Here is a 16712-nt window from a genome sequence, read left to right as displayed (position 1 = left end):
ATTTTTCAGCAAGCATGAAAAATAAAATTAATTTGAAATAGTTAATGAGATTTCTAATAACATGTGTCAGTATTTTTACATTTTAAAATTTTGGACCAAGTCTTCAAGATCAAACCATTTTTACTCCTTTTGCAATGGTTAATCATTCCAGCAAATGACTAGGAAACAATTTTAAAAACAAAAACCAGTGCTTTTAATTCCATTTTTATTTTTGCTTTCACTGTATTTTGCTCACAATTTTTAAAATAATTTTTTGTTTTAGTTTATTGTATATTAACTTCAAAATTGATTTCAATTTATATTTGCGTATGAATGCCAGGTTTTTATAATTGTTGCTTAATTCTGCAAATTAGAATTGTATTGACAATATATTTATATATATACTTATAAATAATGCCTGATAAATTAAGCAATGTATTGTGTTTTGTTAGTAAAAAAAATTATCTTCATTGTTTGTCCAGGAGATGAAAATTTTTAAAGTACTTGAAGACAATAAAATCTTGAATTAAATTGAGTTTTTTTTTTGTTTTGTAGGTTGAATGAGTCTGTATTTTTCTGAGAAAAATCTTGAATGAAATTATGAGTAAGATTTCCGTTTAGTACATTGAATGAGAGTGTATATAAGATGTTCAGCTTGAGTTTAATAACAGTCAATAACAATGGCACAAAATCAATATGGTAAAACATAAAGATTTTATTATTTACAACTCATCCTACAAGCAATGAGATTCACATACAACAGACAAGTTTGTTCTTAGTTGTTCTTCCTTATATTAGCTTCTCAAATAAAATACCAACGTAATTATTTTAAAACATTTTTATTTCATTTTAAAAAGACTAGTAAAGCAAAAAGAAAACTTCAAAATTCCAGAGGATTCAATCCAAATTCCAATAATGTTTGCTTGTTTTTAGCTTGTATTAAAGAAGAATGTCCATCCCATTTTAATCTAGCAGCATCTAGCTTAGTTACCAAGTTATCAAATGCTTCCTAAAATTAAATGCAAAAAAAACAGAAAAAATAAAATTATGATTTTGACAATGACATTTTCTAAAAAGTTTCTGGTCATTTGCTCATAAAAATCTATAATTCTTTTATTAGTAGTATAGCGCTAGGCTGCTAACCCAAAACTCAAAGTTCAAATCTGGGTTCAAGTCAGTACTCTAGTCCATCCAGCTCTGATGGGTACCTAACTCCTGCTAGAGAAAGTAAAGGCGGCTGGCACACTATCCCTTTGTACACCGAAGTCACTGAAACACGTGACCGTCAGGTTGAAAAAGAAACTTTACTTACTTTATTTTTGCAATTAAGTGGTAAAATGTAGATTCATACTTTACACATTTATCTATGAGAAATGACAGGAAAACTTTAAAGAATATGGAGTTGGGTAGGGCAGACTGCAAACTAATATCACCAGGCAGCTATGAGGTGGAACCCTCAAGGAAAACACAAAAGAGTTCAACCAAGAAACACCTAACGATGAGACCTTGAAGCAGAAACTACAAAAATGGTCATCACTTTAAGTTAGGTTGAGAAAATGGCACGAGAACTCTGGAGATCTTTGGTTGGAGGCACATACCTCTGCAGAGATGAAGGGCAGGGATGTGATAATGATTCTTTACACATAAAGATTTTGATATTAAATAATACATACCTTAAGCACATTTTCATAAGCTTTTTCCATAGAATCAATTTTAAGTTTTAAATCTACAATAATAGCATCACGCTCATCAATCCATTTCTTGCTATCTTCATAGCTTTTTTTCAGTTCCGCTTCAGTCGAACCTTGAAAAGCCAATAAAATTGCATTGCACATTGGTGTTGCAAAAAAAGCAACAAAAAGGAATACTAGATTGTAAAACATTCAGCAAATCTATATAGTATTTCTAGTATTCGTAAAAATAAAATAACCCAAACCATAGTTATAAATTTAAACCTAAGCCAAGTTTGTGTTAAGGTAAAGCCACCAGTCCTAATAAAAGGAAATAGAATTGATATACAATTGCATCTTACTTAACTGAGCTCTGGTGCGCCCTAGTTCTGTCTCAAGTTGATGTATTCTCAGTCCCATTTCAGTCTGCATTGTTTTATACTGTCTGGTCAAATCTGTTTAAAAAACACTTTATTTTACATATAATTCTTCCAATAACATCAATTACATTTTTAAAATTGCGTTGTTTCTTCAATGAAATTTTACACTACAGCAAGGTCTACTTGATTGCATTCATTTAATAGGTTGAGATGTTAATTACATAAAGTTTTACTCATCTCATCTGTATTTTTCAAATAATATTTGCTTGTTTTGGTACCCAGCCAATAAATAAGCAGTTTGAAAATCTGTTTAGAAATTAGCGATATAATTCCTACCAGCAGTAATAGCTTTCTGGTCAACTCTTTGTTCCTCAAGTATTTTTTCTGCTCCTTCCATTTTCCTTGCCATTTCAGCACTATCTGACTTTGCACGTCTAGTGAATTCTCTGCGAATGGCTGTTAAAAATATAATAAATTCTATATAACTATGTTGATTATTACATTCAAAGTTTAAAAAAATAACTTATATTTTATTAATTTATGTTTGAGTAACTTATTTTTTGATGAGTTTTACTACTTCAAGTTAATTTAATACTGAACGCTGAAAAATAAACCTAGGTGATCTTTAAGTGCTGCGATTTCATCCAGTGTGCGTTTATAGGTGTCTTCCAGTTCCAGTTGAGCATCTGTTATTTAAAAAAAAAGAAATATGAAATGACCAAATAAACTCTACCCATGTATTTAAATCTAACAAAATTAAACACATAATTCTTAAATTATTTTTAGAGCAACAATATTTTTGCTTTTTCTGTTCATGTCTTCTTGATCTAATAATCTTATTCTTCAAATCTCAATTCAAGATGAGGGGTCATACATAAATGATGTCACACTTGTAGGGGGAGGAGGGGTCCGTAATTTTGTGACAGTGTGTGATGAGGGGGAGGTTTCAGATGGTGTAACATCACACTTTTGCATTAAAAAAAGCAATGTTAGAAAACAAATTTCAGCCATTATTTCACGTTTTAAAAAAACTGTTTTAATAAATCATAATAGGAATTGATTGAAATACTCTATGTTGTGACACAGTTCAGACAAGATTTTGGAAAAATATTGTATTTCAAGAAAAATTCAATTGCGGTTTTGAGGGGGGGGGGGGGGGGGGGGGGGGTTGTAGGCCGAGATGTGATGTCATTTTAAGGGGGCTCTGGCTTTTTATGACGATGTGTGATGGAGGGAAGGGGGAGGTAAAAATCATTTGAAAAAGCGTAACGTCATTAATGGAAATATAATTAAGTTTATTAGCCCTTAATATGCATATTAACCAAAATATTAATTATTTTATTTGATAAGTTTATAATAATGATAATAATAATAATTAGTAGGCCTAATATTTTGCTATTTCATTAATTTAATATTTAATAATTAAGTAGGTCTAAATATCTAAATAATCTAATTATTAGTAAATTTTATAAATTTCATGTGGTTTAAAAATAAAATAAAATTATTAGTTATTACTAATATTACCATCCTTCTTTTTTCCTTTCTTCTTTCCTTTCCCCTTTCCCTTTTTCTTTTTTGGGGGCATTTTTATTTTTTAATATATAGATCTAGAGCTAATATATAGACATCTAGATCTATAAAATTTCTCTCTCAAATAATAGATTCTAAAATGAATGTAGATCTATTTGTAAGCCTGATCAACAAAATCTACCACTCGTTGCTAAAGACGCTTCCTGATGAAGAGGAAACAATAGTCCGCACTGAAAATAAAAAAATATTCCTCAACGCCATTTTTTAAAATGATAATAAAAAATATTAATCGCTAAATAATTGAATTAAATCAATATTTCAACCTTGCATAATGTTTGTGTTTATTTTAAAAGTTTTTAATTTGGTTTTTAAACTTATTTCAGTATTTTACCCTCGGGACTGGCATTGTTATTGTTAACACTTCCTGTTAATGATTTTGATAGTTAAAAAACCATTATTATGATTGAGAGTACGATTGAAAATTTTAAAATATTAAAATTTTAAATGTCAATTTAAGTATAGCACAATGTCGCTACATAAAGGAGCTACAAATCAAGGCCGTAAAAAGGTCCAGGTATTGTAGACGTATCACTAAGTATTAAAGTAATAAGTAAAGTAGATGGATCAACCAACAGTGTTTTTTAAATTTTTTAATAAAATCATTTTAAAATTTTTTAGGTAGATCTAGAATCTAGTTCTAGATCTAGAGTAAAGTGGCGTCTGCGGACAGTCGTAGCAAAAAAATCGGAAGTGCCGATTTCCATTGAGCGCCATTCAGTAACCGCTTCACATAGAAACAAACAGAAAGTACCGTCTCACTCCGCATTCTTTCTAGTTTAATCACGTCTGATTCATTTTGTATTCATACGCATAGCATTGAATGTATTAACATTTTCAGTGGTGAGACTCTGTGCGGACAGTAAGTGCACTTTTTTTTACATTTTATTTTCTGTGCGGACACTTGCTCCTTATGCGGACAAGGCATATTTTGTTCATTTTGTTTCTATTTAAATGATTGAAATAAACATGTTACATACATAAATAGTGTTGTTGATTGTTTTATATATTAATATATTGGAAAACAAAAAATATGAAGAAATATGAAATAAGTTTTAATTAAATTAAAGTGATGCATGAAAGAAACTCAGGACCCAGTTGAGATTTTATTTCACTTTTTGCTTAGTAGACACGTTTGATGATCAAAAATATTTTTAAAACCTAAAAACATCACTAAAAACTAATAGATCTAGATTTAGACTTAATTTAAATATAAATCTGGAGTATCAAGATTAGTTTAAAGCTCCTTTTTACTTAAAGTGTAAGAAATATACTCTGATTTTTCATTAGTGTCCGCAAAAGGTTAACCCTCAAAAAATATGCGGACACCCCAATTTTTCCTCTAAGATGGCTTAAACAACCTTAACTATGATATTTATAGCTTTCTATATATATATATAAGCTATTTATAGTTAACCCAGTTAACTAAGCTATGATTGGTTCGATTTATTCCTCTAATCCGGGGACTAGTGCTCTTCATCCGGGTGAGGTTTCCTACCATAAAACGTCATACATCGCAACTTTGAAAAATTCCAATTAATCTCCCTATTGAGTGAAATAGAAGAAATGGACTCAGATGTGTTTAAAAATGGACATGCTTTGTGTTGTTTGCGTTAGTTTCCTATAAAACATTCATACAATTATTGTTTTAAGCGAAAAACAGCAAGGTGTCCGCACAGAGCCGGACAGAGGCAACTGTCAGCAGACGCCACTTTACTCTATGCTGTTACTGAAATGTTAGTGAGTGGTAAGGGCCTAATTTTAAAATTCCTGATGGAAGCTATTTTAAAAAGTGATGCTGATAATACCATATACATACTCAAACATCACTTATCATCATTGACTGACAATTTTATAAATTTTTGAGAATGGCTTTCCTTTGTTGATTGTACATTAGGGGCCTACACTTAATTAAACCTAGCCCACAGTTAACCTTTGTTTGTTTTTTTTAGATCTAGAATTTAGAGCAGTGGATTATTATAATTAAATATTAGTTATTAAACCTTTTTCCGAGGTACTGACTACTGAGCACTCACCAAACCCTAAGAGACTTTATTTAAATAGTTCTATTGGCAGCACTGCAGCATATCATTGGAAATCATATTAATAATTACTTTAATAGGGACTAGTTCACTAGGATATAACACCCACAATGACAATGTGACATTACACTGGTTTTTTTTTCAAGTTTTGTGTGTGCGCTAGTTTTTATTTTAAATTTTTGGGATAATATTTTGAACCAATTTTTCAATAGCTTGAATTATCTCCTAATTTTGTATGAAATTTGGTCCACGTAGCTGAAACAGTACTCAAGTTATTGGTTTGCAGACATGCACTTCATGCAAACAAAATTGACTTCCCCTATATGCCATATACGAGAAAGTAAAAATGTCGTTGTTGCATTTAATTTTAGAAGCCACAGACATAAATCACTTTTAAGTGGTTAATTTGTCAGACTGCTTTTTTTAATTATTTGAAATAGTTATGTCAGTTGATCGTAAAAAAAAATGTTTGTATGTGCTTTTGAGAGACTTTTCTTTTTTTTAATAGGTATCATTTGTTATTCGAGATGAAGTGGAGCGTTGTCACAGGTCTGGTGTCAATGCATTGCAGTTTGATCCTACACTTGGCAGGCTTTACTCTGCTGGTCGTGATTCTATAATTCGGATATGGCATACTAGAACAAATAAAGTAAGAACTGCTTAATTTAAACTTACATAAAAACAGATTCAATGCAAAAGATTGCATAGCTATTACTAATTTCTCAAAACTACAATTAACAGTAAAATGTGTATGTCATGTCAGTAGATTGGAACCTTAAAACTATATCTATATTTTGCTGAACAATTTTAATTTATGTCAGTTATGTGTAATTTGACCAAAAATCTATTTATATGGCACATAAAATGTTGAAACATAATACATAATGGAATAGGAATATGTCCCATCCAACATTACAATTAAAAACAAAGAAGTTACAAGTAGCATTCATTTGGCACAATAAATTTGTATTATATTAGTCTGCAACTTGTGTTACATAGAAGTCCATTTGTACAAATACTTGCAGTTTTTTTTATAACAGTAAATTACTGATTTAAAATTCTATTAATAACTTGATATTTTTGAAAATTTCAGGATCCCTACATTTTATCAATGGAACACCATACAGACTGGGTCAATGATATTGTTTTATGTTGTGGTGGAAGGACATGTAGGTCCAGTTCTTTTCAGTCTAAGTATAAATTAAATGATATTTAAAGTAATAAGTAAAGTAAGTTAAGTTCCTCTTTAGACCTAGCAATCCATTGGGCAGATGTAGTAGAGCTCTTATGTTTCTTGACCATGGCATGTGAAGGGATAGTGTGGTCAGTACAATGCCTAACCACCTTTACTTTCCCACAATATAAGTTGGGTACCCTCAGAGCTGGATGGACTCAGTGATGTCTTACAGCCACAAGTCTGAAATTGAGTCCTTCTGGCTAGGACCAAACACTTTACCACTCTATTGTTCTGTCCTTTAACTCAATCCGTCCCATGAGCCGCGAGATGCGGCTTGTGCCAGCTTCCCCGTAGGCCCGCGATCCGCAAGGTACAGCTCTACACCGCTAGTGATCGTTTCTTTAACAAGTCATTTAACATGTAAAAAAACTACATTCTTTAACATAACTCACAATTATCTTCATTTACTACTGTAGAAATTTCATTTCTGTTCATTTTGATGTATAATACATAAATCTGGTTAGAAAAACATAGGAGCTATAATTGTTTAAGTATGTGAGGGCTGTGTAAAAAAAAATTGGGTCACAGAAATAATAAGGTCAGGAGGTGGAAACGCCTATGGTATAGAAAGAGTTAAAGAAATAATTGTTATAATTAATTTTATTATTATTATTTTTTTTTTATTATTAAATTATTATTATATAGCTATTGTACTGTTGAGAAAAAAACTCTTTAGGCAAAATAAAATTATGAATCCATTTCTCGTTCAGTGATCTCTGCATCTAGTGATACAACTGTTAAAGTATGGAATGCTCATAAAGGATTCTGCATGTCGACATTAAGAACACACAAAGACTATGTCAAGGCACTAGCCTACGCAAAAGACAGGGAACAGGTGGCATCTGCTGGGCTTGATAGACAAATATTTTTATGGGATGTAAATACATTGACAGCACTGACTGCTTCGAATAACACAGTTACCAGTAAGTTGAAATTTAAAAAAAAAATTATTGCTGTTGTTTTTTATATTTATTTGGTTTCTGTATAATTAAAAAAAATAATTTTATCGCTTGCGATTTTGTAAAAAAAAAACCTTTTTCTGTTATTTCATATGACTAATAAACACAATTTTCCTTCAATAAAGAAATTTTGAATATTATTTTTTAAATATAGGGTTGTTGTGCTTGTACATTGTAAAATATCAAAGTTATTAGGTTTTAATATTTTTCAAGTCAGAATTCTTCTTCTGAAGAAGCTCACTGTTGTTCAACATTTATTTAATATTGGGTTTCGCTAAATGATTAGGTCATGACACATAATCCAGTAAATCTGTCTTGAGTTTTTAAATCGGTTTGATTTAAACTTGAAATTGGAATGCCATTTCAGCATCTAGCCTAAGTGGCAACAAAGATTCTATATATAGCCTGGCTATGAACCAGTCTGGGTCTGTGATAGTCTCAGGATCAACAGAAAAAGTTCTTCGTGTCTGGGATACTAGAATGTGCCAAAAGCTTATGAAGTTGAAAGGTCACACTGACAATGTCAAAGCCTTATTGTTAAATAAAGATGGAACACAGGTACATGATATATTTTAATTTTTAATATTAATTTTACGGACAGGAATTTATTCAAAGAATATTTATTTTAAAATATGCAAGCATAAATCAACAGATGTAATTGATATTGTTTTGAAAGGCAGTCAGTAAAACCCATGTCATGTTAATGACTCTTTCAGTGCCTCTCTGGAAGTTCAGATGGAACCATCCGCCTTTGGTCATTGGGTCAGCAGAGATGTGTGGCCACATTTAGGGTACACGATGAAGGAGTGTGGACTTTACAGGTTCATTTACCTACAAATTTTCTCTATGTTTTTTTAAATACTAGTGGGTTGTTTGTCCCATTTAAAATGTTTCATATGTTACAGGGTGTTGTGTTGTTAGTTTCTCTGTTTCTGATCTCCTGTATATAGGCAAATGAAACATTTTCTGTGGTGTTTTCTAGTATTTTATACACTACACTAGAGATTATAAATATGTATATATTGTTTGCTTGTATATTTTAATTTCCTGAATACAGGCCAATGAAACATTCTCTGTGGTGTTCTCTGGTGGTCGAGACAGGAGGGTATGGGCCACAGACATTCGACTGCCTGAAAACAGGGAGTTAATATGTGAGGAGAAGAGCCCAGTATTAAAGGTATAGAAAATAGCAGTTAGATATTTTATCTTATACATTTGAAATCTATTTTGAGTCTTTGACAAATATTTGGTGAGGTCAGTGTGAAACAGAAAAACTCAAATATTAAAGAAGTTTCATTTTGGCTTCTACATAATTTTTTCCATGAGTACAAAGTAGTATACAATTTTTACAAATTATTTTGGTCATTAATTTTTTAAATTGATATTTTTTAGCCATATCATAGAGGATATGTTTGATGTACACATTTCAAATACTAACTTGAACACCTTTCCCCACCCCCCAAATGACTTAGTTTTTTTCTTTAAATAGCTATGATAATAATGACAATCTGCTAGTAACTGTTTTCTCTATCACATCTTACTCTGTACATTATTGTTTAAATTAATGTTTTCAGTTAGAGCTTGTAGAATCATCTCCACAACCAAACATCTGGGTATCAACTACAGATTCAACTATTAAAAATTGGGTAGGTAGAATTGATTTAAACTTTTAAACATTGGGTTGGTAGAATTGATTTGATGAATTAAAATATTAAGTGAAAATACATTTTTAGAAGAAAAAAAATCTGAATTATCGTTTTAAACTGATGTTTTCATCTTCTCCCAGCCGGTAAAATTTCCTAACAGTCGTTCTTCAGGTGACTACGATAATGACAGATGGAGGACAACTCCTGCATTTTCACAACCTACCAGTGTCATCCGAGGTTAATAAATATTAATAAAAAAATTAATAATTAACTTAAAGGTCAGTTGTAATTAAAAGGGAGCCTTTTAAAGCTATTGAACCAACATTTTTTAAGTATGCTATGAAATTTATTTTTAAAAATATAAGTACTTTCTCAAAAATGCCTATATTTGTTACCTTTCTTTTGCAGGTGACCCAAGTATACGACAGTATCATGTACTTAATGATAAACGTCACATATTGACCAAGGATACTGATGAAAATGTTGTTTTATGGGATGTTCTAACAGTATGTTGACTTTTTGTTTTACAAAACTTTAATATGTTAGGCATACTGGTAAAAATAAGAACAGAGGTTTGTAAAAACTTGGATTTGTGTGCTACACTAACAAATAGAAAGCTACTAAGTAGAATCACTGGTGTGTAAATCATGCATAATTTTTATCACAGTAAACATTGATTACTAATCAATTAACAAAAAAATTAAATCAACAATTTTGCAGGCTAGAAAAGTTCAAGAATTTGGTAATGTTGATTTTGAGGAAACTGTGAAAAGGCATTTCAAAATGGTGTTTGTTCCAAACTGGTTTTCAGTTGATTTAAAAACAGGGGTGAGAATAGATAACTTCCTATTTTAAAAAGATAAAAAAATTAATGTTTTGTTTTCTCTAACTTTCTAATTATATCCTGATTTAGTTATTAAAATTACATTAAAACTAAATGTTGCATTAAAAATATTTAGAAATTCTAATTGAATCTCTGTTGATAGTTATTGATTTGAATGAATCCTGGATGTGGTTTCAGCTGTTAACGATCCACTTAGAAGAGACGGACTGTTTTGCTGCGTGGATGTCCACTAGAGACCTAGGGCTGGAGCTGCCAGCTGATGCTCCTGAAACAAAAAGTTGTTACTTTTTTTTATATATATATACATGCTTTCATGCAATATATATAAAATATATTTTATTGCTTTCATGCAACACATTTAAGAAATATTAATACTTACATCAGATACAAAATATATTTTATGCTTGTATCAGCTTACATGCTAAACATTTAAAATATATTTTGTACTCACTTTTAGTTCTACTGTATTATTTTAATTATTGTAATAACAATATTAATACTGTAAAAAATTTATGATATTCTTACAGTATGATACTCTTACAGTACTAATATAGTACTATGTAAAGATGAAGCTAATAGTAATTTTTTAACTTTTTTCTTGTAGCTAATATTGGAACAACTTTGTTACAAGCCTTGTTAGATTACTGGCCTAAATGTCATCCAGAGGAGACTCAAGGTAAATAGGAGTTTGATATATCACATATCTTTACACTTATTATGGTAGAAGATACTGTTAGGTTTTATTTGCAACCTTGAATCTGTCAGAAACCAAAGTTTACATTACAGTGTGTGTATTTTTTGTAAACACATCTAAGTATAGAATATTCAGAAGAAAACTTTAATTTGCATATATATTTTTTTACTTTATATCTATTACTATTTCAGCAATGCACCTGTTTTTACTTTATAAGATAATTTAAAAAATGTAAACTTTCACCAGTAAATATGATGTATGGTATATTGACAACACAGATGAATATATGTAACCAGTTATATTGTGTCCTTCATTTCTAATTTTGAAACAGATCCAGAGCAAGAAAAACAACCTGTCCCTTGTTTCTCTGTCCCTGGACACACACCAGTGATATTTAGGTAATTTTTTATAAACTTGTTTATAAACCTTTATTCTGATCTTTACTTTTACTATGGTAAATAAGTTCTTACTCTTTTATTTATTCAAATAATATTCTTTAATAAATATTTGCCTAAGACATAGCTTCACCTAATCTGGTGCCAATTTGTGGAATAATCTTCTAAATAGAATAAAAATATCTGTAACTGAAAATATATTCTAAACAACTATATATAAAACAACTATTTCATGAACTCCTAGACTTAAGTCATTGCAACATTTCTCGTTCATTTATTCTACTCTCATTCTATTCCATTATATATTTTAACTGTAAATATTATTTTTTAGTAACACTTAACTACCATGTCTTTTAAATTTCCTACTTAGTTAAAATGTTATTTTTTTAAAATAACGACCAATGTTACTGTTACAAAATAAAGTTTTATTATTGTTATCTTACAATTTGTTTGCTAGTGAGGTAGGAGGGAGAACACTGTTCAGACTTCTGGCTCGTGATGCAGGAGGGGAAACAGAACAGATGCTGTTGAAGGAAACAGTGCCATCTTGGGTTCTTGACGTCATTGTTTTTGTAAGTGAATAGCTAGTTGATCATATTATCCCTTCACTTTTGTTTATCAACTTGAGAAGCTGGCATAACAGGAACCAGAGATGTTTCAGCATTGCTACTAGTAAAACAGTCTGTACTGACTGAGTAAGGCTAGAAGTCTGGCTTACTGGCTTAGAAGATACCAATGTCATTTTGCCTATTATATCAGAAATTGCTACTCTCTGTTGCAATCAGCCTGACCAAGGGTAATATGAGCCAGTATAGCTTGTGTGATTTAGTGAACATGAATTTTTTTTATTAAAGTTTAGTTCTATTTTTACTTAGAAGTTTGATTTCCCTATTAAGAGATATTTTTTTGTTTAGTGATAATTCTAGCTAGAGAAAAACAAAATCGTTGGCATTTTAGAAGTTTAAGGTTTTAAATTCTAAAATGTCAATGACTTTTATTTTTATCAGAAAGAAATGCCGAAGTTTAACAAGCTCCCATTTTTCCTGCAACCTCATCCAAGTACAGGGATTAAACCAGTGAAGAAGTAAGTTTAAACTTTGAAAAATATGAAAATATGTGTGTTTTTAGTTCTGTATAACATTTTTTCTAGACATTAATAGTTGCTTAGGATTAGCTAAATGAATTTTGACCCTCCATGAGTGTTTGGGTTGCTTATCGCTTATGGCTGAATTTGAGTTTTTCAATGAGTTAAAAAATTTAAAATCCCCAGACAACCCCTCCTCCCTAGTATTTTTGGTTCTAGCTCAAAACAACCTAAGGTGCAAAGTGACTCCAAAATGGAGGGTCACAATAATTTTAAAGTTGTTTTCTGTTTTCATATTTGATACTTTTTTTTAATGTCTGGTTTTTTTCGGACTTTACTAAAGATTGGATGTATTTTATGTTTTTAATATTTTCGGTAACTAAATAAAAATTTAAAAAAAAGGAAAAACAATTTGGTTTTCACGTGTAATGGTGACATAAACAATGGCCGCCATAAATTTTACACGTACACATTGTAAGCTAAAAATAGAAAAAATAGGTCATGGTGTTTAAATTTGCATAGTTATTTAAAAACTTGATATGCAAAGTTTTGTAAACAAAATAACTATGAAGGGCTGTCAGAAATCGATCACGGAGTTCCTTTATAGCCAATCAATGTTTGTTTTACGAAAGTGAAACATCGGGTTATAACTTAGGCTTGATGAAAATAAATAGAAATGTAGCCTTAAACTTAACAAATTATTTTCAAGTTCTCTGGATCTGCAACTTGTATAGCATTGATTCTAAAAATATTAAAATCTAAAAAAGCACATTTTTATTCCATGTCAACAACATTACGGAAGGAATCTCGTCAACTCGCTGGTGTCCATTGAACTCCAGGATAAACTCTGTTTCATCAGTGCTGTGGCCAAGAAGGTATTTACTATTACTATTTCCTTATCTAATCTTTTCTTTTTCCTGTCCACTTTAGGGATAGATTGTCAGCCAGTGACATGATCAATGTGAGGAAAGTTATTGAGCATGTGTATGAAAAGGTGCTGGGTCAAGGGTCAGATGCAGGGTCACAGGCAGCCAATAGCAACAGCCATGAAAAGGAGGCTGAGAAAGAGGAGGAGCCTGTCTCATCAGCTGCTGCAGAAGAAAGAGTGGAGCTCTTGTGTAATGATATGGTAAGTGTGTTGATTCAATTGTATTTTCTAGTTTAACCCTTTCACTGCTAGAGTTGCTGAGGGTGATATGATTAAAATACCTTTTTAATTCTTTGTTTTGGTATATTTAGTTTTCATTTTTTATTATTTGAAGATATATAAACTTTTGGTTCATGTATTTTGCTACATTTTTTTATTTTCCTTTAACAATTTGTTGTTTTTTTTTACTTGACCTTGTTGTTTTTATAGCTGATATGGCTAAACTAAAGCTGTCTAAAAAAAGTTAAATGCTTTTTATCTATTTACGCCTAAAAGTAGAAACATTTATATGTCTATTTAATAACATCTAAAATAGGAAATGTGTTTAATTTTTTTATTATTATTCTTAGGTATTAGATCCAAATATGGACCTGAGAACTGTTCGTCATTTTATTTGGAAACAAACTGGGGATTTAACTCTTCATTACAGACCACTTTCAAAGAAGGATTATCCATCCTTTTCTAAGTATTCAGCTATGACCTCTGCAGACACTTGAAATTTTAATATGGCTTTTGGTCTGTTATAGTAAAATCACTTTGAAAGTGAAGTCATTCTTTGAAGCTGGTATCTTCAGAGTGAAGTCAATGGCTCACTATTACATGATGGAATATAGCTCATTGTTGTGTTGGAAGTTGTACAGGTTTATTGTTGTACTCTTTAAACCTGCAGTATCTAGGTTTTATTCCTTCCCCATTCAAACTGTCAAATTCTGACCAATTTATATTGGTCCAATTATTTCCACTTAGCTGTACCCCAATGCAATTATTTAGTGTAAACAACCCATCACATGGAATGGGTTGACAGTATAATGAACTGTGACACCTTTAAGTGTAGCATTTATTTAATCCTAGATTGCCCCTTAACTCCGAAAATACTCCTGCTTATGGTAATAGTTAATTTCCAAACGGGTCAGAATGTATTAGTGTATTTATTTTACAAAGAACAACAGATACTTTAAAGGTAAGGAAAATACAATGGATGTTTCAACTCATGATCATTACAAACACAGCAGTGTGATTTGAATTAAGTAATTAAAAAAAGGTTGTTTTTTTTACTTTACAATTAACTTTTTTACTTGTATGTTGAGGGATGAATTAGAATGAAATATTTTTATTGTAATTCTTCTTACTTTGTGAAGTTAATAATACTCCTGTTCTTTAAAATCACTGCAGCAACTTTTTCATCAATTCTGCACCCAGTGTATTTTTAGAAACACCCCCATTTTTGCATATTTCAATTGTTGATAAAAATTTGAAATGTGTACCAGCTGTTTTTATCCAGATTTATAAATCATGTGATGTGAATGTTAACATGTTGTTGACAGCTTTTATATTACACAAAGGGCATTTGAACCAAATGTCTTCATCCTTTAATGTTTATCAATGCATAAGGTAATATTATTCATGAAAATATGAAATTATCCAGGATTGAATTAAAGTAAATAATTTACTTTATTTTTAATTTTTAATTGGCTTTTGTAACAAAAAAAAGATTTAACTTATAATAAATGAGCTTATATAAATCTTAAGATCATTTTACATGCAAACTGGTTGTGTGATTATATTTTGTTTCCGTTAATTTATTGAAGGTTGGAATCAATGTTTGGTTCTTATAAAAAATGCTGTCAGGATAATAAATGTATCATTATCAAGGTTGTTTTTTTTTACCGGATGGCCATTTGAGTAAATGTTGAAGTTTGGGGGCTAATGACGGGTAGGGTTAAGGTAGAAAAAAATAATCTTGAATATTTCTAGCTGACATTGAGGCCACCCAGTGTTTAGTAATGTGACAAGCTTACATTTGTTGCATGTATATTATTTCTAAAACTAATTGGAAAATTAAAAATTAATTGCTTAATAATAGTGTTTTTTTGCCTTTGGAAAATTTTGACTTGTATTGTTTGTGTATTTTAACATAAGCTGTTTTTTTTAGTTTATCAAGACTTCTGTGGGGTTGATTTGTCGGTAATAGACACAAAGAAATATGAATGTGAGGTATCTAAACACTATCAGTTCTTTAGCCTTTGTTACCTATTTGGAACAACATTAATTAAATATTAAACAGGAAAAATGTTTACATTAATGTTTATAGGAGGATTTGTGATGCAGTGTCCTGAAATGTTATGAAAGTATGACATTAGATTACAATGCATGGCTGACTAGGCATGACAAAGTTCTACTTGATGAAAGGCACTAATTTCTTTCCAGTGCACATGTCCATGATTACAAAACAAAGTGTCTGTATTTAAAAGCTAGAAATGTACACAGATATATAAATATATATATACATAGAAACATACATACAGAGTTTCTTCCAGGCATCTCTTCGGGGGGGCTTCGCCCCCCCGAAAATTTTTTACCGCCCCCCCGAACGAAATGAAATTTATATAATTTATATAGAAAATATATACTTTTAACAGTGTCCGCCCCCCCGAAGAAAGTTTACCGCCCCCCCGAAAATTTCAAGTGCCCCCCCGGAGAAAAAAGTCTGGAAGAAACACTGCATACATACATATAGGTTCCTTGACAATATGCAATGGAAAGAAATGTGAAAAGTGCTTACACATTAAATGTGTTAGCAAACAGAAATTTGATGAGGTGCAAAAAATATGCAAACCTTGAAAATCACTGTCATAAAATTGTGTACTCAAATTTAGCCAACTAGAACTTCAAATTTTGTTTATACTTAAAAATTTGTAACTGTCAAAGTTTGTGAAGTCTTTTTTTGATTGAAGCACAAAGTCCACCATCTGTTGCCTTTACTTCACACCAATCTAATCCGTTTGCATGTAAGCTTTTACCCAGATTTAAATATTTCTAAATGGGGAGGAGCGGATCTTTCATAAATAACTTCATACAACTCAGGAGAGGGTTTGGACTTTAGAGAACATGTGTAATGGGGTGGGGGGGGGGGGTGTACCAAGTTAAACCTTTAACTTTAAAAATGTATTTCATAAACTGAATTTTAATTTTACTGTTATATAATAACCTTTCTAGCAAACCGTTAAAATTAGCAGGTGCCATAATATAATACTAATTTTCCTAACA

The 16712-nt window shown here is 30.8% G+C and overlaps 2 protein-coding genes across 3 annotated transcripts; one reads left to right on the top strand and one right to left on the bottom strand.

Annotated features, from left to right (window-relative positions):
- Nucleotides 1–676: 676 nt before the first annotated feature.
- Nucleotides 677–3708, bottom strand: LOC131938619 (coiled-coil domain-containing protein 153). Its single transcript, XM_059296723.1, has 6 exons — nucleotides 3554–3708; nucleotides 2644–2715; nucleotides 2366–2485; nucleotides 2012–2104; nucleotides 1653–1783; nucleotides 677–988 (listed from the first exon to the last, which is right to left on the bottom strand). Exons 1-6 carry the CDS (start codon nucleotides 3612–3614, stop codon nucleotides 860–862), a joined length of 606 nt encoding a protein of 201 aa, XP_059152706.1. The 5' UTR covers nucleotides 3615–3708; the 3' UTR covers nucleotides 677–859.
- A 283-nt stretch (nucleotides 3709–3991) lies between these two features.
- LOC131938616 (WD repeat-containing protein 48) lies at nucleotides 3992–15269 on the top strand. 2 transcript variants are annotated; one of them, XM_059296717.1, is made up of 18 exons: nucleotides 3992–4127; nucleotides 6167–6307; nucleotides 6752–6827; nucleotides 7606–7818; nucleotides 8222–8412; nucleotides 8571–8675; nucleotides 8912–9031; nucleotides 9429–9500; nucleotides 9641–9737; nucleotides 9909–10006; nucleotides 10221–10328; nucleotides 10522–10621; nucleotides 10949–11020; nucleotides 11370–11436; nucleotides 11891–12005; nucleotides 12441–12517; nucleotides 13448–13646; nucleotides 14015–15269. In XM_059296717.1, the coding sequence occupies exons 1-18, from the start codon at nucleotides 4086–4088 to the stop codon at nucleotides 14159–14161; spliced, it is 2040 nt and encodes a 679-aa protein (XP_059152700.1). In that variant the 5' UTR covers nucleotides 3992–4085; the 3' UTR covers nucleotides 14162–15269. The 2 variants fall into 2 exon arrangements, with proteins under 2 accessions (XP_059152700.1, XP_059152699.1); XM_059296716.1 differs by having other exon boundaries at nucleotides 3992–4133.
- Nucleotides 15270–16712: the final 1443 nt, after the last annotated feature.

Source organism: Physella acuta, unplaced genomic scaffold (genome assembly GCF_028476545.2).
Source record: "Physella acuta isolate Inbredline_101_S28 unplaced genomic scaffold, ASM2847654v3 ptg000252l, whole genome shotgun sequence".
Classification (NCBI taxonomy): Eukaryota; Metazoa; Mollusca; class Gastropoda; family Physidae; genus Physella; species Physella acuta.
The sequence above is the reverse complement of the archived record's forward strand: the minus strand, read 5'-3'. Positions and strand labels throughout refer to the sequence as shown.

Bases quoted from the DNA above. Each gene is read 5' to 3' on its own strand.
- LOC131938619 (XM_059296723.1), bottom strand. From the start codon at position 3,614: ATGCCCCCAAAAAAGAAAAAGGGAAAGGGGAAAGGAAAGAAGAAAGGA. The intron at 2,486-2,643 runs GTTTATTTTTCA...TATTTTTAACAG, and splicing joins AGCACTTAAAGATCACCTAG to CCATTCGCAGAGAATTCACT. The intron at 1,784-2,011 runs GTAAGATGCAAT...TGGCTTTTCAAG, and splicing joins GCGCACCAGAGCTCAGTTAA to GTTCGACTGAAGCGGAACTG.
- LOC131938616 (XM_059296716.1), top strand. From the start codon at position 4,086: ATGTCGCTACATAAAGGAGCTACAAATCAAGGCCGTAAAAAGGTCCAG. The intron at 6,308-6,751 runs GTAAGAACTGCT...TGAAAATTTCAG, and splicing joins GGCATACTAGAACAAATAAA to GATCCCTACATTTTATCAAT. The intron at 10,622-10,948 runs GTTGTTACTTTT...TTTTTCTTGTAG, and splicing joins TGATGCTCCTGAAACAAAAA to CTAATATTGGAACAACTTTG.